The sequence below is a fragment of the Myripristis murdjan genome, chromosome 20, assembly GCF_902150065.1.
Source record: "Myripristis murdjan chromosome 20, fMyrMur1.1, whole genome shotgun sequence".
Classification (NCBI taxonomy): domain Eukaryota; kingdom Metazoa; phylum Chordata; class Actinopteri; order Holocentriformes; family Holocentridae; genus Myripristis; species Myripristis murdjan.
In genome coordinates this window covers 18628945-18649665 of record NC_043999.1, presented here as the reverse complement: position 1 = coordinate 18649665, position 20721 = coordinate 18628945, and the positions used below count along the sequence as shown (strand labels likewise).

At 40.8% G+C, this 20721-nt stretch overlaps 1 protein-coding gene across 4 annotated transcripts in view; it reads left to right on the top strand.

The window, feature by feature from the left end:
- The window catches only part of phldb2b (pleckstrin homology-like domain, family B, member 2b), a 52100-nt gene extending 32857 nt beyond the window's left edge, over positions 1-19243 (top strand). For 2 of the 4 annotated variants that reach the window (XM_030079442.1, XM_030079446.1), the window contains 15 exons: positions 374-535; positions 980-1117; positions 2526-2654; positions 4895-5050; positions 5248-5358; positions 5489-5563; positions 6355-6507; positions 7154-7297; positions 7492-7591; positions 11218-11368; positions 14963-15053; positions 15717-15863; positions 16602-16821; positions 17062-17147; positions 17394-19243. In XM_030079442.1, coding sequence (XP_029935302.1) covers positions 374-535; positions 980-1117; positions 2526-2654; positions 4895-5050; positions 5248-5358; positions 5489-5563; positions 6355-6507; positions 7154-7297; positions 7492-7591; positions 11218-11368; positions 14963-15053; positions 15717-15863; positions 16602-16821; positions 17062-17147; positions 17394-17534 — 2004 coding nt within the window. In that variant the 3' untranslated portion in view covers positions 17535-19243. The remainder of the gene's footprint in view (positions 1-373; positions 536-979; positions 1118-2525; positions 2655-4894; positions 5051-5247; positions 5359-5488; positions 5564-6354; positions 6508-7153; positions 7298-7491; positions 7592-11217; positions 11369-14962; positions 15054-15716; positions 15864-16601; positions 16822-17061; positions 17148-17393) is intronic. The other 2 variants (XM_030079445.1, XM_030079444.1) reach the window with 2 other exon arrangements.
- The last annotated feature ends 1478 nt before the right edge of the window (positions 19244-20721 follow it).

The window sequence follows — 20721 nt, the reverse complement described above, 5'->3', positions numbered from 1 at the left end:
AAAAATTCTTTTTTCATTTAAAAAATTCTCAGCACAGTGCCAAGTATTAGACATGTAATACTGAACTGTCTAGTGGGTACCCTTTTTAAAAGTAATGGGGGAATGAACTGGGAAGGCAAATTGTAATTTTGCAAATAAAGGTGAAAGCATTTCATAACTTAATTTAATGATAGGGAAACCATTCCCACACTCATTCCCCTTTTTAAATGACCACATTATTGAGCTAAAGATGTTCATAATCTGTGAATGAATATCACAGTTAATTCTTGACTAGTAATCCCTATTCCTGCTGCAAATGTTCCACTAAGCTGTTATGGTACAACTAAATTCAAACTTTGGTTCAACTAGTGTCTGTCCTAAATGTTATAACCAGGCTCTGGATGATGGAGTTCATCGGCAGGGACACGAGGTGAGGCACACAGAAGAGGAAGTAAGACGTGTGGAGGAGGAGAGGATCCAGGTGCTAAACAACATGGAGGAGCTTGAGCAGAAGATCAAAGAGCTAGACAACCAGATGGAGGAATCTGTCCGAGAGGTAGGGACTACGGAGACAGGCGAGAGGGAGTGGTGGAGGCAGTGAGGCAGTATGGACAGCTAGACACTTTGACATTTTGAGCCTTGAAATCTTGTTTGTTGAAAAACAAATGGTAAATTCTGAAGTGTGATAATTACACTTGTATCCAATAAGTAATATCACTTGTTTCAAGTGTTTTTGAGGATCAAGTGTCTTGAAAAAAGCAGAATAAGATGGGTCACCCCAGTAGAATTTATTAATATATTTTTTCAGTAGCAGAATGCTGAGTTAAGATCAGAAGGTCAGATTGAGGGATATTGAGGAACAAACAGTTAATCAAACATTGTTTCCTTGCGTCCTCAGAGTAAAATAGAAGTAGTAATAGAAGATAGATTGACTGGTATTTTCACTGTTTGTGTGATCAGTTAATTTGCTCATTGAATCGCCAACTGGTGTGTATCCAAGGTGGAGGTTGAGCAAGCTCTGGTGGAGGGTGAACAGGAGTCAGAGCTAGCTGCACTCCAGCAGGAGAAAGATGCTCTGGAGGCACTCCACAACAAGATGGCTGACCTAGAGACCAAGTCCCAGCAGGAAAAAGAGAAGGTATTTAACAGTACTCATTTAACTATATTTAACACAGTGAACTGTAAAACAGTAAGAGAGAGGGAGAGGAACATTTCACAGACTCTTCAGAGTAAAATTACCAACATGGAGACCAAAACCCACCAAGAAAAACACAGAAGGCGTCCAAGGCAGGTCTCGAGACTAATATGTTGAGTGATTCATTTTCTGCAAATTGTTTAACATTGTTTTTATAAGAGAGTGGTAAGTGATATTTGTAATCAAAAGGAGAGATGACAGATACTATTCCTGGTGGGGAAAAAAGTCCCATAGGCATGCATTTTAAAACCTTATATGCCATATACTTAACATAATATCAACAGCATATACATTTCCCATCATGAGATTTGTGCATGTGTACAAGTGTGTTTGAAAATATATATGCTACCCTCAGACACATAATACACACACATATGTTGAATGGTCATGTGACTAACTGGAAGGTGTTAATCCTTCTCATGCCATCTCTGGTCCAAATATACTGCTGCTAATACTGCCCAGGGTATAGCGGTCACCAAGTGAGCCTATCTTAGACTTCACAGTTAGAGCACCGTGTGTGGGTGTGTGCATTTATACCAATATAGAATATCAGTGACAGGGTGGGAGGTGTAAGTGGATAAATGGGTGGAATTTTGTGCGTGTGTGTATGTGTTTTGGGTTGGCACCCTCTCCTCTGTTGGGTGTCCTGACCTGGTTCTGAAATTTCCATCGACCCCGCAGCTGGTAGATACATGATAAACAACATCGTGGAACTGAGAGAGAGTAAGAATGATTAGTTTAGATGGTGTTGCAAGTTGGGGTTGTGTGCTTGTAAAGTATTTGGATGTCTGCGTATGTTATATGTGTAGAGAGGACCATTAACATGTCATTAGTCCACCCTCCACTGAACCATTCTGCATCTCCCTCCTCTCCCTCCCGGCCCTTTCCCTTCTCCCACACCTCTCTCCCTCCTTTCCATCACCTTCCTGGAAGACACTGAGGGAGTAAAGGCCAGAGACTGGATTCAGGACACCTTTGATATCTCCCTCCTGTTTTTATTCCCTTTTGCACTTCCTCTCCCCTTCTCCATTCTTTTATTTTTCCATCCAGCTTCCCTCCGTCTCACCTCTATGCCAGTCTTGCAGCCCTGGTTGCCGTAGTAACTAACTGTGGCTCCCCACTCCCACTAACCCTGCCATCCTCTCTCTGTCCTGTGTGTGTGTGTGTGTGTGCGTGCGTGCGTGCGTGCGTGCGTGCGTGCGTGCGTGCGTGCGTGCGTGCGTGCGTGCGTGCGTGTGTTTATGTGCGTGTGCGTGTGTGTGCGTGTGTGTGTGTATATATTTATGTACACAAATATGAATGTGTACATGAATATTTGTGCGGTATGTGTGCATGTATGTGCCTGTGCCAGGCGTGTGAGTTGCTGCAGGCAGAGAGGGGCAGAGTAGAGAGGTTGGCTCAGAGTGTGTGTGAGCAGCGCTCCCAGCTGGACAGTTGCCCTGAGGCCACCAAGGAACCCCTGCAGGAGCAGCTAGCCAGGGTCAGTACATGTGCGCACATACACACATACATGCACACATTCACAGGAACATACACACTTGCCTGTGTGAATACGTATGCATATGCATGCATACGTGTTGACATATGAACACAGAACACAAAGTAGAATCTTGATTATCCAAACCTCTTGGGAAGGAAGGTATTTTGGATAGCTGAAATTTTGGATAATTGAAACATGCATCAAAATGCACCAAAGCTTTTGGGAAGAACAAAAAAAATCTATTTAATGAAATATATTTTTAGTGGTTTTCAAACACTTCGGTGGTACAAATAGCCTTTAAAACACATAACAAATATGTAGGCCGGGCAGTAAAATTATTGTTGATTGTGACTGTTGCACACACATGCACACATGCACACATGCAGGAACAAAATGACCACTGAATAATAGACTCATTTACTGAAGAACAAACAGTCTTTAAACCAGCACAAACAGGTCCTGCGTATCTGCCAGTAAAAAAGCAGTTGTTTGTGAGCACTTTGTGACATTAGGCAATCACTTTGAGGCAGCAATGCACATACGCACACAGGAACAAACTAACCAATGAATAATAGAGTTGTTTTATTGGAGAACAATACTGTAACAGCAACAGAATTAGATTAGCAGGCTACTGTATTGTAGGCTACTGGAGAGTAGCACACAGCTTGTAGTGAGAGGGGAGAAAAAAAGGAAATGGCCGTGCAGTTGACCAACATTCCTTATAATCGGAGGTTGGATAATTGAGGTGCTACTGTTCAGAAGAACACATACAGAAACATAGACATGCATACAGTATGCAGTCTTGCATGCAAAAATGTATACACTCAAAACAGTGCAGACATAAATGTTCACATGAACAGACTCATACAAAGAAACACACACTCATGAATGCTTACATAGCTTTAGTTGTACTTTAAAAATGCACGTAAACATGCACACATTTGCATGAACATCCATATTCCTTACTGAGTGAACTCCCTCTCTGCTTACTGCTACCTTTGATCTTACACCTCCCCTAACCAACTCTCCCATGAATTTTGATGCATGTTTGATGTCATCATTTCACCAAGAGTAGAAAGCTTCTCAGAGTTACAGGCTAAGACCTCTGTTTCTTATATTAATACACTGACTTTTGGGCAAATGAGCTCTATGATGAGCCTGTAACTGCTTTCTGATCATCAAGACAGTTTCACCTTGTACATTTCCATATTTAAGCTCATTGTATGTACAGTATGCTACATGGACAGTGCTTTCTAGCTTTGCATCATCTCAAAAACACAGCAACATACCAAAGACACATAGATGTGAAACTACCACTAATCATCTTGCCACACAACAGTACATTAATCGGTGACTTCATTTGCCAAAAAGTGAGCATCTTTCTTGAGGGGTTTGTAGTCATTGTCCTGACAAGGATTTCCAGATCAGTAGTAGCCTTTAAAAGCTGCCTACATGTATTCTTGGAGGGGCGACATGAGTCTTTTTTCAGAGGTAATACTTAAGCAACATGCTGCATGCCCACTGTATTACTGGTTAGGTAGTGGTTATGTTCTCTGCATGACTGTGTCAATGAAACATCAGGTGTCTGTGTGTCTGGTTTTCCTTGTCTGTCTTTGTGTACTGTATTCTGCGATAAGATAGTTTTTTAGTTTAAGATAGTAAGATAGTTTGTACCCCAACCAATGCTGTTTCATTTCAAAGGGTTTTCACTAAATATGTGGTATTTGAAAATTGAGACAGTCCTATTACACTATCAAAAATCTCACTAAAAACTTGACTTTACAGAAATTGATAAGAACAGTGTGTTTTAATATTACGTAACCTTCCAGTTCAGTGAAGACAACGTTAAAGGTGTCCAGTTGCTAATTAACAGTCTTGTATATGAATTTATTCTCTTGTAAAGTGTTCCATGAAGCAGTCTATATGATTTGTTTCACTTGAGACAATTTTAGTAATTTGTAGATAACCCTATGAACATTTTAGTAAGCCATGTTTCTGTGTGTATATGCATGTATATCATTATCATTTCTGGATCCTTTATATGTCACGTTTGCATGCATGCAAATGGTGCGTGTGTATGTAGGTTTGTGTGCAAGTCCTCGCATAATGTTCTTGTCTATCTTCGTCTGCACGCAGGATTCCCTGTGTCTAAGTCATTATTTGTTAGCCCTGTATACATGCATGTGTCTTTTAAACCTTTATTTGGTGTGTGTGTGTGTGTGTGTGTGTGTGTGTGTTAGGACTGTGAGGTACTAGAGGCAGAGACAAAGCGTTTTGAGGACTTGGAGTTCCAGCAGCTGGAGAGAGAGAGCAGACAGGATGAGGAGAAGGAGACACACACACAGCAACTTCTCCGCGATATTGCTGACTATCAGCGCAGCACTGTCACACGCAAGGTAATAGCTGTATATGTGTATGTGTATCTGTGTCAAACATGGAAAAAAACATACAATGGTACATTATTTTGTTAACAAGGAATTTCTACTCCACAGAAAAGAAAATTGTTTGGGTTGAAACAAGAGTGTCAGAGCCATGCTGTATTCAATGAGCTACACATAAACATGTAATAATTTCTTTGTTGCTGTTGCTGCAGGAGCGGTTGCTGACTCTGAAGAAGCAGGCAGCACAGATTACCCAGCAGGCTCAGCGAGAGAAGGACAGCTTCCTGAAGGAGAGGAGCAACCTCGAAGTCATGATGCAGAGGGTACTTTGGGGGAGGGGTGGGCGTTTGTGTGTATACCCATGCATATTACGTTTGCCACATACTTGACGACTGAGGTAATTTTTTACCTGTCAGTGGCTTTGATAGCCTTTTTGTTTTTTTGATCTTTTAGGAGAAAGAAAACCTTGCTGCTCTGGAAAGAAAATATGCAGAGCTTACTGGAGGGCGTGGTTTCACTCTGAAGGAGGTACTTATATTGACAGCTGTCAGTTTAAAAGGAGATCTGTCCTGCTCTTAAGCAGGGCAAGCCACATAGTTTCTTATGGATGGAATTTCCTTCTCTGTGTCGCAGGATACAGCCTCTCTGGCTGATGTGTGTCAGTCTCCTAGCGACTGTTGCTGTGACAGCACCTCTACCACTTTCTCTCCTCCTGCTGACTTGCAAGCTCTCTCATCTCTCCTTTCCTTTCTTTCTCTCAAGAATATTGAGGTACTCTCTCTTGTTTTTCTTATCCATCCCTACTTTTGTCTGTTTTGTCTCTATGTTGAGAAACTCTATTTTCAGTCAACTCCTTTCTTCCTTCCTTTCCATCCTTTTTTCTAATTAATTGCTTCTCCTCTCTTCTGTCTTTTAATTGATGGAGCTGTAATTGAAAGTCAGTTGCCTGTTCACCAGTCTAGGGTAGAAAAGTAGTAAGACAGAATGGCAGTTCTTGGAATTTGCACACAGCTCTTTCTATCCACAGCTCATACTCACACTGTATTTAATTAGTGAGATAACCACATAAGATCACTTTGAATGGTTAACCTCAATGTCTTGTATGCTCTTCTCATTTAATTGTTAACAAGTGATTTGTTTGTTACTACTGTTTGTGAATGTTTTTTTCAAATTATTGCTCTTAATCTGATAAAAATGCAAGCAAATGTTGCATCATTCTAACAACTAATTCTTAAGTTTCTTCTCACCGTGCATTGCTGAAATAACATGTCTTAGTATGGCTGAATCACTCCATGCTCTGCCTCACCCTGTCTTTCTAGGGCTATGTGACAGTCAGTGAAATCAATGAGCTTTACTCACAGCTTGACGGGGAACCTAAACCCACCCCTGTCCCCGCTCTGGTCAATTCCTCCCCTGAATCCGAGCCTAGTCCCTCCCCTGATGGCAGCACCCCCAAACCAGCAGAGGATGAGGTGTGTGTGTGGGTCGTTAATGCCTTGCGTGTTTATTTTAGTATGCGATTATGTGTAAAGTGTGAGTGTATGACAGCAAGTGTTGTACAGATTTGTTTTTGTTTCAGTTTTCCTACCTGCATAGTATATTGAAATCTGATTTTTTTTTCTTTTTTTTTTTGGAAGTTCTTCTGTACTCTTTCAGTTTTCTAACAGTGATACTCTCCTCTTTTCAAAGCTCTGTCTTTCTCCTTTTCCTACCGACTGTCAGCCCTCTTCCTCCTCCTCTTCTTCCTCTCAACTGAATCCCCACCCCCTCCCCAAAACACCCTCTGTCCATTGGCCAGAGAACATGGTGACATACCGAGACCCTTCCCCTTCCCTCCCTGATTCTCCACCTCCCCCCCTTCCTGTCAAAAAACACCATCACCGACACAGGCAGGTAAAATGTGTGTGCGCGTGCGTGTGTGTGTGTGTGTGTGTGTGTGTGTGTGTGTGCGTGTGTGTGTGTGTGTGTGTGTGTGTGTGTGTGTGTGCGTGTGTGCGTGGGGGATTGTGTGTGTGTGTGTGTGTGTCTTTATGTTCCTGGGCACAGTGTAATTGTAAATGTGCTGTTTTATCTCTGATATTGAGCAGGTTGTATGTGTGTGTGTCTGTGTGTGATCAGCATTTCCGTTTGCTGGAGGAGAGGAAGAGGTGTGAGAAAGACGGTGGCACCCATATGAGCGATACATTACCCAGAAAGAAAACCACACCCATTCTGCCCACTCAGTTCACCTGCTCAACACTGGGACGCAGCTTTCCTTCCAAGGTACACACTGAAACACACAGACACACACACACAATAAACTTTACACATGTCTGTCTTTCAGTCGCGCTCTCTGTAAATTATTTTTCCAAATCTTTTATTTGATATTATGCACAGAGTTACAAGATGCACTGAAAATTCATTTTAATAGAGAACGAGTTTAAATACTGATTTTAGGCTTTCTCTGTTCATTGCAGTCCCATCAGCCTCTGATGCAGAGCTCCAGCTGTGGCAGTATTCTACCCAGAATGCTCTCTGTGTCTAACAAGGAAGCAGAAACAAGGCGTCTGCATAAAGGTACACACATGCACCCTCACATGCGCATATGGACCATCCACCAGTTTTGTCAGCCTCATTTGAAAGAAAATTAGCCACTAGTTATTTACCAAAAGTAATATTTATTTTCCATTGTGTTCATGTTATGTTCACTTGCCCCGTAGACTAAAACAGGACTACTAACTTTTATATGACATCTGAATCTGAAGTATATTTACATTTTTGATCATGGAAAAAATGTTGTGTTTAAGAAATTACAACAAAAATCATATTAGTCATTTGACATAAAGTGGAAACCCTGACGCAAACACACACATGAATACACACTGACAGGCATGTTAATTTATACATAAAGATGCCTATGCGAGTCAAATACACATATTCATTCAGACTCTTTGTCTGGCTTCCACCTTGTATTAACATGCCTCCTGGGTGATTCAGTTCAATTCAGTTCAATTTTATTTGTATAAAGTAAAATCATGACAAAAGTTATCTCAAGGCACTTTGCAGAAACCCCACAGATATTGGCTCAATCCATGGACCAAAATCTCCCCTAACAATAACGACAATACTAATAGTGGTTGCAACAACAGTAATAATCATAGTAATACTATTAGTAATTATAATTCCACTTCTGACAATAATAATTATAGTAATAGTAAGAACCATGATAGCAAGAATAGTAATAATGATAATTATAGGTCTGATTGTACTGGGACTGAGTAATACTAATAATTGGACTAATATGACTAATGACAACTAAGATGTATATTGTAGAAATTGATAGTTTTCATGTGACGTCACGGTCCGTATGGAACGCCCCCTTGGAGGGCAAAACAGTACACTTGCCCGCCACCCGCAGGCTTAGAACAAGCCAGAGAAATACACACTACTCGAAAATACCGGACAGTTGTTGTGCGGCTGGGTGCACAAACCACCGCGGAGAAAAGCCGGGGTTGTGTTTTTACCATATTCCGTCCTATGAAGACAACCCTGAGAGGAGAAATCTGTGGATCAGCGCTATCAAACGCAACTCGGTCCCCGGGGAGAGCAAATCATGGCAGCCTTCCAAATACACATGTATTTGCAGCGAAGCCAGCTAACTCTACGTGTGAACACACCTCTCCTAGACCTGCCATACAAGTGCAGTGACCAAAACGCACCAATCCCTCCTTCTCCACAGTAACACAGGCGGTTAGTGGGGGGGTCATTTAAGCTGTAGGAATGGTTTACCTGGCATTGGAAAATAATGTTTGATCAGATTTATCTCATATTAAATGACTTTACCTGACAAAATAATCACTGTGCTACACACTGACTACAACGTCCCTGAAACTGACTCATGAATTGACGTAAATTAAAATTAATTTGATAGCTAGTGTTAGCTAAATTAGCACTCACCTTTGCTTTTATAATGAAGAATGCCTTGTCCTTTACCTCCCAAACGGTGGCATTATTTACCCATCCCGATCGGAAATACCGGTAACCGGCAGGCACATGGCGGTGTTTAACGGCTCGTATACAGCAGCCGGTGCTGCATACGGGTCACAGGTGCCCAACACTTCCAACTTATTTCGATATCTTTCTGTCTCGGCTGCTGACAGGTGATTTAAATGACTATTCTCTTGTTTGTCAGCAGAGAGTCCATTGCACGCTGTCATCTTGGAATGTTGTTTTGCCCTCCAGGGCTCCCGGCAAGTCACATGACTGAAAACTATCAATAGGTGATCCAGTCACCGATAAGAACAGGTATAAATGTGCCCATTTATACCTTTCTTATTTATACCTCAAGGCATCTGGATATCCAGTCACTCAGGCCACATTCAGAGGTGGTCTGGGACACTTTTGTCTACATCCCATTTGAAGTGTCAATAGACATGTGTCCCAGGATTCATTGAAGGACGGCCCACTCAACTGACGTCCTCTATCTTACGCACTGCTCCAGCCAAATGCCCCTTGCTTTAATCCCCTCGTTCACAGTGCAAGACATGCATTTTCTGCCTTCATGCCATTGTAATAATGTGAAACTGTTTACCCACAATAGTATATTTTTTAAATACAATATATCAGCTTTGGTAGGAAATGATTTATTGTGTTTATTTAAGAGCCCCTCAAATTTTGTGCAACAAAATGCTTTGGTAGGAAATGACAGAAATAACTTACAGATGTGAGATATGCCATAAGCAGCCTAATTGACAGTGCATTTAAATGAGGCTTGAGTGAGCAAGTCTCATTTTGTTAAACGCCTGTTAGATTAAGTCAAAAACATGAAATAAAAAAACACAACACACATTTGGACTTTGCAAGGGGAAATTATGTAGGATATGTTTTTATTTGTATATAGAGCTGAGAAGTGAGATCTGATCAAAAAATGGTGACTTGAGATGCATGTGGAAATGTTTTTTGATGCCATGTGTGAACAGACATCCGTAGAGCTGTCCACTTGTGATTGGATCACCCAGGATGCATGTTAATGCCAGGTGGTACAGGGCCCCCCTCTCTCACTTACACACACACACACACACACACATAATCAGCTGTAGTCTGAAATAAACAAATTTTTCAGCAATGCAACATGAAAATGCCCCATATATGGTCACATTCATTCCCTGTTAGGAAGTATGTGGAGGAAGGGAGGCCGCAGTTTTGCACACATGCCAACTTGTGTGTGTGTGTGTGTGTGTGTGTGTGTGTGTGTGTGTGTGTGTGTGTGTGTGTGTTGTGGAGGATTAGACTGTCTCTCATTTATTTATTTGTCTGAGGAGATAGTGTAGGAATGAGGAAGAGGTTAATTCCATCCAAAAAATACTAAGAAATGCAACATCCTGTATTGTTAATAGGTGAAATTGTATGTTGTGTGTAACCACAAGCATCCAAGCAGCGTTTGTGTCTCACAGATAATTGTTTAATTATTGAATTTCTTTGAGACAGATATTCAGAAAACAAATCAGCATTTGAAATATCTGCAGTGTTTTTGTGTCTTTAGTAATAGTGCTGTTTTCCTGGCACTGGCACATTTATCTGGTCCCATGGTCCCTTTGGTCCTTTGAGCTGGGTCATCAGATGGGTGGGTCTACTGTCTGAAGCAGATGGTATCAGAAGAGTATGTGTGTGTGTTCTTCCTGTAGCCAGTAAATGAGCTTCTGCCTCCAAAGTACTCAGACCACCCTTCTGTCTTGTAAGGATTCAAACTCATTTTCTTTCTAAACGTATTTGGACTGCATAAACCTTTAAGGAAGGTATTGTAAATGTTAGTGTTTCTGCAGTTATTGTAGTTGATTTGTCCTTCTTCCTTTGTGAGGGACATGTTCCCTGCTGTTTGATACAGTGGATTTGTTTGTGCATCCTACCACTTGGACACATTTAGAAACTGGATTGTTTTTTGAGTGTGAGTGTGTTTCACGGTGGCGGGGCATTGTGAACCAAGGCTTGTGCCTTATGGGCAAACTGTAGTCCCAGAGGGAAAGGCACAGACAGGTAAAACACACATTCATACTCACAAACATACAGACAAAAGGAGTTAAGAGTTAATGCATGTTGCTGACATTGATTTTGATTTCAATCTCTTTCTTTCTCTTTTTTGCTCTCTCTCTCTCTCTCTCTCTCTCTCTCTCTCTCTCTCTGCATGTGTGTGTCTGTTTGTTCAGGTCAGCCTGGCTCACGGGCAGCCTCCCAGACCAATGTCTATCTTGATGCCTTTGGTTACCGTGACAACCAGGCCTTTGACACAATGAGTGTGGACAGCTCTGACTCCATAGAAACAAGCATCTCTGCCTGCTCTCCAGACAATATCTCAAGGTAAGTGGCTGTGATGTGTGTGTGTGTGTGCGCACACACATGCGCATGCAAACATGATATCTGTCTGTGGAGATTACAAAGAAACGAAGACTGTGTGTGGTGTGAGTGTCTTCTGTGTACAAGCAGGCATTACCAATACAAACAATGATGTGACTGCATAATCAATGTAGTATCGAACTACCATCATAAAAAAAACAAAATCCAAAGTTGTATAGCTGTATTTTAGTGTGTGTTCAAGTGTATATCGACAAACTGGACTCATGCTGCAACTCTCATCATTCCCTCTCTATGTATAATGTGAAAGCAAACAGAGAGAAAAACAGCACTTTTCTGGTCAGACAGAAGATAGAAACCAGAGAATATAGAACAAGTCCTTTTGTTTTCATAATGTGAAACACTGGCTCTAGACAGAATGGGAGGGGGGGGGTCTACAAAGAGAGAGGAGAAAGTGAGTTAATGTAAAAAGTGTGTGGAGCTGCAAAGCAGAGGTTTCCCGCCTTTCATGGTCCCTTCTTGGAAAGAAGGATCTGTAGGGTAGAGTGTGCATGCATGTGTGTGTGTGTGTGTGTGTCTGCTGTGAGCAAGTCTTGATTAGAGTTTTACGTGTCAGGTTACGGAACAAGGAAAACATGAAGCTGTGTGTGTGTGTGTGTGTGTGCATTCCACCCCCCGAGGTTGAACTGAACTGGGCGAACCAGCTTGAATGTGGAGGTAAATTCAGGGGTCCAGCCCCCCTTCTGGACTAAAACCATGTGTGGTGCTCTTCTTTCTCTCCAGTTTACAGTGGTTGAGTCCATTTTTGTTTCCCCTCCTCCTGTTCCTCTGAATGGTACAGTCTTGTTTCTGCAGATAGATTTTGTATAGTCCTAAACCATTTGCAGGTTGACCTCTGCATTGTAAATGTTGCCTGGAGTAGACTGCCTGTATAATTTTGGAATGGATTGGACTGTGTTGCACTTGGTTGGATTGGATTGGATTGGACTGTGTAACTGAATCAGTGCTGGAGAAAATAGTAGAGTACATTTTGTATACTTCAAATTACATGCAGAGTGCTTGATTCGTCCCATCTTGCCAATGCTGTGTCCAGTTTTGTGGAGGCACAAGTGCCGGAGGAAGACAAACCAAGCACTCCACAACTAGTTCAGATATTTAAAGCTGTACTCAAAACCAGATTTGAACTGGAAATGTCTGCATTGACAATGAGCGCAGTTTCTTCTCATCGACTGAGGTAAGAGAAGAGAGACGGGGAGGTGAGACGGAGGAAGGGAGGGAAGGATGGGTGAGGCAGGATGGATAAATCCTGGTGGGAGTGACAGGAGAGAGAAGGGGGAAGTTTGATACAGGATAAGCTGAGGTAGGTCATTTGAAAAAATAATCACTGGTCGGCTGGCCACTATTAATATTCTACTCAGTTAGATAAGACATTAGTATAATAAGAGTGATGTAATCAGATTACTTCAAGGCACTTTTGGATTACAGTGGAAATAAATATGTAATTCTTTTGTTAAAAATGTTGTCTTATGTCACAGTTTATCGCTAGGCTGAAAAGGAGAAGATAATACAGAGCAGAGCATTAAAATAATTTAAAGTCATCTGACCACAATGGCTTGTGGGATGCAAAATTACATACCTGCCAAAGTGATTTTTATAATGAAAGAGAATGGTGATGAACAGGCTGGCTGGCTGCCAAACTGACTAACTGAATCAACAGACTTGGTACTTAAAGCCAAAATTTACTGTCCTGTAGCTGGTGGTTGTTGTTAACTTTATACTGTGGCAGAGTAGCGGGAGAGGTGTGGGGAAGATTGAGGTCTTGAAACTGTCAACTGGTGAAGCCGATTAGGAAGAGTTACAAGAGAGCGGGAAACCCGTTCCTCATTTTTTTCCCTTGCTCTCCTCTTTTTTTGTTTGTTTCTCTCTCTCTCTCTCTCTCTCTCTCTCTCTCTCTCTCATTCTTTGAGTTTCTCTACCTCTCCCTCCCTCCCTGGTTTGTTTAGACTGTGTCTAATGTGTACCATTCATCTGAAGACTGTTGTGACATCACCACCAAAACACACTGCATATCTGTTTCCTCTGGCTCTGGATAAGAGAGAGAGGAAGGTAATGGACTGAGAGGAAATAAGGGAGAGAGAGAAATAAGATTTGTTGTGACAAAGACGCACACACACACCTCTTTCCTGTAATGTAGTATGAATGGAGAATCTACAGTATGTCATGTATACGCAAGCTGTCTGCTGTCTGGGAGTCCTGAAACTAGACAGAGACACAGGAGTCAAACACGCCAGTAAAGAGAGGAGAAGAGATAGATGGTGTGATATTGAGATGGCCTTGACATCCAGGCTCCCATTCTTAATGGATTTCCTTTTTGATGTAATACACACACACACACACACACACACACACACAGACACACACACACACACACACACACACAAACAAAATAATCAGGAGTATTCTCAGGAGAGAGTAGCCTTTGGGCTGGAATGCCAAACAGAATGTTTTATTAGGGTGTGCTGTGTGTGTGTGTGTGTGTGTGTGTGTGTGTGTGTGTGTGTGTGTGTGTGTGTGTGTGTGTGTGTGTGTGTGTGTGTGTGTCTACGACTGCAAAATTACATGGCAGTCATCACACAGACTGAGGGCCTGTTTCTTAGACATGAATGAAACCTAATTGGAAAAAATCCACAAGCAAGGACTCAATGTATACTTTATGTTTCAGGCTAAGTTTACTCAGCATTTGGAAGATTTGTAGAAAATAACATTGTAAAAAAAAAAAACAAACAAAAAAAACAAAAAAAAAAAAAAACAAAGAAAGAAAGAAAGAAGATTTATTTGAGAAATGATGGCTGCATTTTGAACGTTTACATGATGATATGTGATGATAACAGCCTAGTGGCTGTGAGTTGCTGGTTTTATTCTCAGTACGAGTAGTGCTCAATACTTCAATACTACCCTTGAACAAGGGCACCCAACCCAGATATAGGACAGGTATCAGCAACAAGGTAAATTCAGCTATATAACATCAGCTACAAACACTGTAGTACACCATGAAAGTTGAGCTGTTTCTTGCAGTATGTGGCTGTGGCTGCGGCTGCATCTGTCCTTTAATAGAAATAATTAAGTTATATATATGAACACATTGGTTAAGGGTTGAGAGAGTGATGAGTGAAAGGAGGAGCCAAGGGACTGAAAATGAGGCAGAGCTGTTTTCTACTGAATGTCAGGAAGTCAGTAACGTACAAGTTCAGTAAGATAAATGACACTTTTTGTTTGTTTTAAATTCAGCCCAGTTGTCAAATGCTTGGAATGATACAGGGAAAGACAGCAGACACAGAGAGAGGGAGAGGTGTTGAAGTGGATGAAAGAAGAGATGACATCAGGGGGTATAGGAGTGGACAAAGTTTAGGAAGTGCCCATCCAACTCATTCCAGGTGTTCTTTTGAAGTGAAAACGAAAAGTGGAATAATTATTTTAGTGTAGTCAACACACTCATAACATCATGCAAAGTATTCAACCCTGTGGGAACAGTGTGTGTCAAAACCTCTAAAATTTGTTTTGAGTTTTTTCTAAAATATAGAGGTGTTGTGTGTGTTGCAGTGCCAGTACCTCAAATGCAGCCAAGCTGGAGGAGATGGAGCGTCTCCTGAGAGAGACCCAGGCCGAGAAGAACCGTCTCCTTGAGCACAAGGTCTCACACACACACACACACACACACACACACACACACACACACACACACACACACACACACACACAACAGTATACATAAATGTGCGCTGTCTCTATCTGTCTTGGCTCGCTTACGCACACTCTTGCAGAATATGGTAGAATATACCCTTACATAATACGTTTGTGTCCATAAGAATATTGGGATTGTGAATAAAAATTGGTATTTACACAGTTGCATCATCTGGTCTTAATGGATTACATATAAAAACTCAATACATCAGACTGTCAGCTTTTGTAGCATTATGCTTGTTAGCACTACAGAGCTTTTTATTCTTACTATTTTGCAGCCTGTTGACGGAGGAGACAGCCAATTATGTAAAAGTCAGCATGACTAACAACACAATAGGCTACAAAAAATAAAATTGGTGTACTTCCCAAAGTATCCCACAGTCATGTTTCTTATTATTTGGTTGGCTGGTTGGTTTGATTTTTTTTTTTTCTTTTGGTTAAACCCACCTCTGTGTGTGTCTGTACAGTACTTCCTGGAATTTTAAAAGTTGCCAGATATTGCCTTTTTCATAAATCATCATTCCATAAATGTTTCCGCAGTTGTTTTTAGGTGTGTGTGTGTGTGTGTGTGTGTGTGTGTGCAATGTGTCATAATGCTGCGATCATCCCTTAGGAGCGAGAGATGGAGGTACGACGGCAGGCCCTGGAGGAAGAGAAGAGAAGACGGGAGGAACTGGAGAAAAGGTTGCAGGAGGAGACGAGCAGACGTCAGAAACTCATTGACCGTGAGGTGAAGCTACGAGAGAAGCAGAGGGCACAGGTGAGGGGGAAGAAAAAAAATTGCAAATGAAATTCTTACTGTGTTGCCTATTTATGTATTTTACTATAAATATAAAGCTAATGGGGCTTGGAAATATGGTGATGTTTCTAACTTTGTGGTACTTGTGGTATAGTAAAATTTTTGAGTCTGTGCCTGAAGTGCTATTATACAAAGAAAAGCATTTTTTTTCTCAGCAGCATAGGTAGAATGTTTTACCCATTAAATACAGATGATTTTGAACCCTCTTCCCCTGTCGTCATGCCATTAATGGACAGAAAAATATACAGGTTTTTCCAGGATTTTATGGGGGGTTCAGACACAGCATTCCTTCTCATGTCTGTAACTAATTTCCCTGCTTTTCTTTAATTATTTCCCCATTTTCAAATGGTTCCAATCACTCCCCACTTCCCTGTTGACATTATTCATTATATGTGGTGTTCTTCATCTTTTGCTCTCTTATCTCGGCCGTCAGCTATTGGCAGTAGAATAAAGAGAAGGAGCACACTGCCATATATTATTAGTCCTATTTGTGTATGATATAAAACTATATGTTTCAAATTAATTATATCAACATAGGAATAATAGAGTAGTGATATTGTTCAGGAATATATTACTTTAATTCCTAGTTACATTTATGTTCCTTGGGAAACACTGCTCTGTTAGGATTCCACTTAAATCTTACTATCCAAACAAGTTCCGTCTCTTGCTCACCGTACTCATTAACACGTTCCTTCCCAGTCCCGGCCACTAACTCGTTACCTGCCAGTGCGAAAGGATGATTTTGACCTACGGGCTCACATCGAGTCGGCGGGCCACAGTGCAGACACCTGCTTCCACCTGTCCATCACTGAAAAGACATGCCGAGGCTACCTGATCAAGATGGGAGGCAAGATCAAGACGTGGAAGAAACGCTGGTTCGTCTTCGACCGCAACCGACGCACACTCTCCTACTACGCAGGTAGGACAGACCACAAGCAACCAGAGACACAAACGCACTGACAGAAAAGCATACAGACAACAGGGAAAGGCATGCACACAGAAGACATATAGAATGAATTGAGTGTTGACATTAACACCGGTACACACATGAAAGGCATAGGCTACATATCAAACACAGCACACATCCACAGGTAAAGTGCTTTTCTTTTTACTGTGCGTAGTGTTACATACATTGTGCTTGTGATTTTCTGTGCTGCAGACAAACATGAAGCCAAGCTGAAAGGGGTCATCTACTTCCAGGCCATTGAGGAGGTCTATTATGACCACTTGAAAAACGCACATAAGGTATGTGTGTAAAATTATAGTATTTCTGTATCTTCCATCTACCAACTCCTGTCTTCCTTTTTCTATCACAAATTGATCATTATGTTTCTTTTCCTTTCCATTTTCCTTCTCTCCTTATATTCTTCCTATCTCTTTTTCCCTTTCTCCACCCTTCTTTTTTCTCTCCCTAACTTTGACTACCTCCTCTTTCTCTTCCTCCTTTTCTCTCTCCCATTATCCCACTCTCATCTCCTTTCTCTCCATCAGAGCCCCAACCCCTCCCTGACCTTCAGTGTCAAGACCCACGACAGGGTGTACTACATGGTCGCTCCCTCTCCCGAGGCCATGAGAATCTGGATGGATGTCATCGTCACCGGTGCAGAGGGATACACCCAGTTCATGGTGTAGCAGTGAGACTAGGTGCTGCGGGGTACGGCCAAGGCGCCACATCAGCCATGACAAGCTTCCACTCTTTGTGTCCTTGACGCTTTTGATTTTCCTACTTCATTTCTGGATTTTCTTTAAGTATCTGAATGGATGCTGTTATTGGCACCAAGCGATTCACACATTTCCTGGTGTGTGAGGAGAGAAGCCTTCGACCACCACAAGCCATTTTCTCATTTTATCTGACTGGATAGCGAGATGTGTTCAGATGAAACTGTAGGTATACAAAAGATGATAATCATAATGTTTTAGGCAATCTGTTGTTGCTGTAGCCAGGTAAGAGCATTCAGTCCCAGAAAGCTAATAATGTTCAGGGGTTCTGAAATGATGTGCTGTGGACCGTCAGTGTGCCTTTTACTAAGCTGAGGTGTATCTTAGCATTTTGCTCAAGTGTAAAGGACCTTTGTAGAGGCTGAGCAAAGCTCTTTTGTGGCTACTCACAGCTCAATGTATAGATTCTCCTTTTTTTTACCCCAATTGAAAACATGGCTGTGCTGTACATTTTTGTCTTGCTGGAATGCACAGCTACATCAAAAAGGGTGTGAATACCCTTATTTGTTCTTGGGCCTCCTGTTTCTTCCTCCCAAAAGGAATTTTTATGCTAAGGTGCCTTTGAGCAATAACTGCGCCATTTGGCCAGTTGTTTGGGCTCTATATTTTGCTGACATTACATGAGGGTTAGTCATTATCAGCATTTTAAAGAAATCATTACAGTGAATGAATGAGTTGTGTTTAGAGATCATCAGTGCCATATGAGAGCCTACACAAATTCCTTCTGATATGTAAGGACCTGTGGTCAACGTGGTGGTTTCATGTTTTTTAGACCATCTTAGGTGTGGGTATAATTCGTAATGTATTGCTTTAGCAAAAATTGAAAGAGCATTTCATTAATTAATTGTATACTTTTTTCAGCTTGATTTCCTTGCCGTTATATTATCAAGATAATTTTGCTGTCACATCCTCAGGTCTTAAGCTGTGTGCATGCACACACATGCATGTACCATGTGACTGTGTATTTATATGTACTAAGAAGTGCCTTTATTTGTGCAGATGTGCACCTCCATTTACTGTGACTTTGTCACACAATGTAGCTTCAAGGTGCTATTTTTTATTGTGAACTACACTCATACTTAAAGCCAATAACAGTTTTGTATAAATTAGGTTTAAACTGGGGTATAGTGAAATGGTCAACTCATGACGAAGACTGATTTCTATGCTGGGTTTACAATTCATTGTCGCCATAGTATGATAAACAAAGCTGAAACTGTGAAACAGCTGTCTAAACCAAAACACTAACGTCAGGCGACTTCCATCACAAGGAATTAAATGTATAAAGAGGAAAATGACTTGTTACTGATGTTTGTAAATTTTGTCTCCTGGTTGTAGTTAGTTATACAGTAGAGGTTTATGTAATGATACATTGTGGGTTCCACAATACTAGTAGTGCCTTTTTCCCTATCAAACTTGTGACAGTATGCTTTTACATGCATCATTTTCCCACAGCTAGATGTACCTGTATATCCACTGCCAAACTATCTGTGGTAAGGAAAAAATGGAAATACAAAACATGGTCCTGTTTCTATGAGAAAGACTGCCTAGAATTATGTTGTCTTTTGAGATATAAGACAGACAAAAGCTATGGTACACAGATTCGTCCATGTTTTCTACTTATATCATAGAAAACTGACTGATGCTTACAATGCTGCTTTGGTCCACTAGTTTTTATTGCATTTATTACCACTACATCAGTTTAATGTTCTGGCCACATTGACTGTTCCACATTGATCAGTATTGCTGTATACTGTTTATCAAAGGATAATTACATAATAGTGGTGTATTATTTGAAAGATATGCTTTTTGTCTTTGCCTTTTTTTTCTGTTTGCGTCCTAAACTAAAAGCTTGCAGGTTGGGACTGCTCACTGATCCTCAGTTTGTCTTCACCTCCTTGGCTGTTGGCATTAGTTATCGGTTCTCTTGTACTGACCAAAGCATATGTCCATGCAGTAAAATGTATTTATATTTGATTTCTTTGACTGCTTGTTCTCCAAATGCTGAGATATTATGAAATGTCTTACCAAATCAAAATGTCTATTTTTAGAGTCTTGTTGTGCATGATACAACAAACACATGGCTGCGCTTTCCCACCAACCGAGGAGACTTGTTACTGTGGAAGCTTCCATAAGCATTGTTATTCTCATACTCGTTTTTATTTTTGAATTGTAGGCCATGAATAGCTAATTTCTATTAGATAACTCTATATTTATGCCATTACCAATGCATGTACCTTAATTTTGTATTTTCCATATGGATAATAAATAAAAAGTTATATATTTTACCGACACATTTTGTGTGCATGTCTTACTGAGTGACCTCCAGTGAGAAATTAATTGTAACACCACTGTCTCCTGATTTTTTTTTTACTGCAGGAATGAACACACCACAGCATGACAAAGATGATGACATGAATGCAAGCTGAATAAATAGAATGAAAATAATTGGGGAAAATTCCTTTTACATCTCATCAGGATTATTATGTGTTTCACTGGTTAGAGCCGTTTCATCCTCAAGAAAGACAGATATAGTGGTACAGTAATGCATATTTAGGCAGATCCTGTTTCAATATGGCAAAATAAGAGTTTTTATGGTATATCAAAGAAATGCCATAGGACATTTCAAGTTTGATTATTCAGAGCCACAGACATGTTGAGTTTTAGTGTGTGTCAAACCTGTGTTGTGTATCCATCTTAAACAGGGGCCAGGGCCTAATGACAAAGTCAGTGTCCTTGTGCATCCTTTGTACAAAGCTAATGAAGCAGATACTGAATATAAACTTGTATTCATAAGAAATACTGAAAAAAACGAATTAAAAACATGTAGAATATTGACAGTGTTTAGCCATTTTTATTGAAACAAGTGCATTACAGGTCGACAAGCACATAAAACACCATCACAGTAATAAGCAAAACAACTAAAATAAAATAAAATGAAATGAAATAAATATACAATTAGTTTGCCAATGACAACATAATTACAGGGCTTTAATTAAGGCTACACTCCACAATCCGTAGCATCTTTCAGCACAGAATTGCATGAGGTGTTTAAAATATTCAAGACATGGGTGCTGGGTGTTGAATAAAGTAATACTGAGTT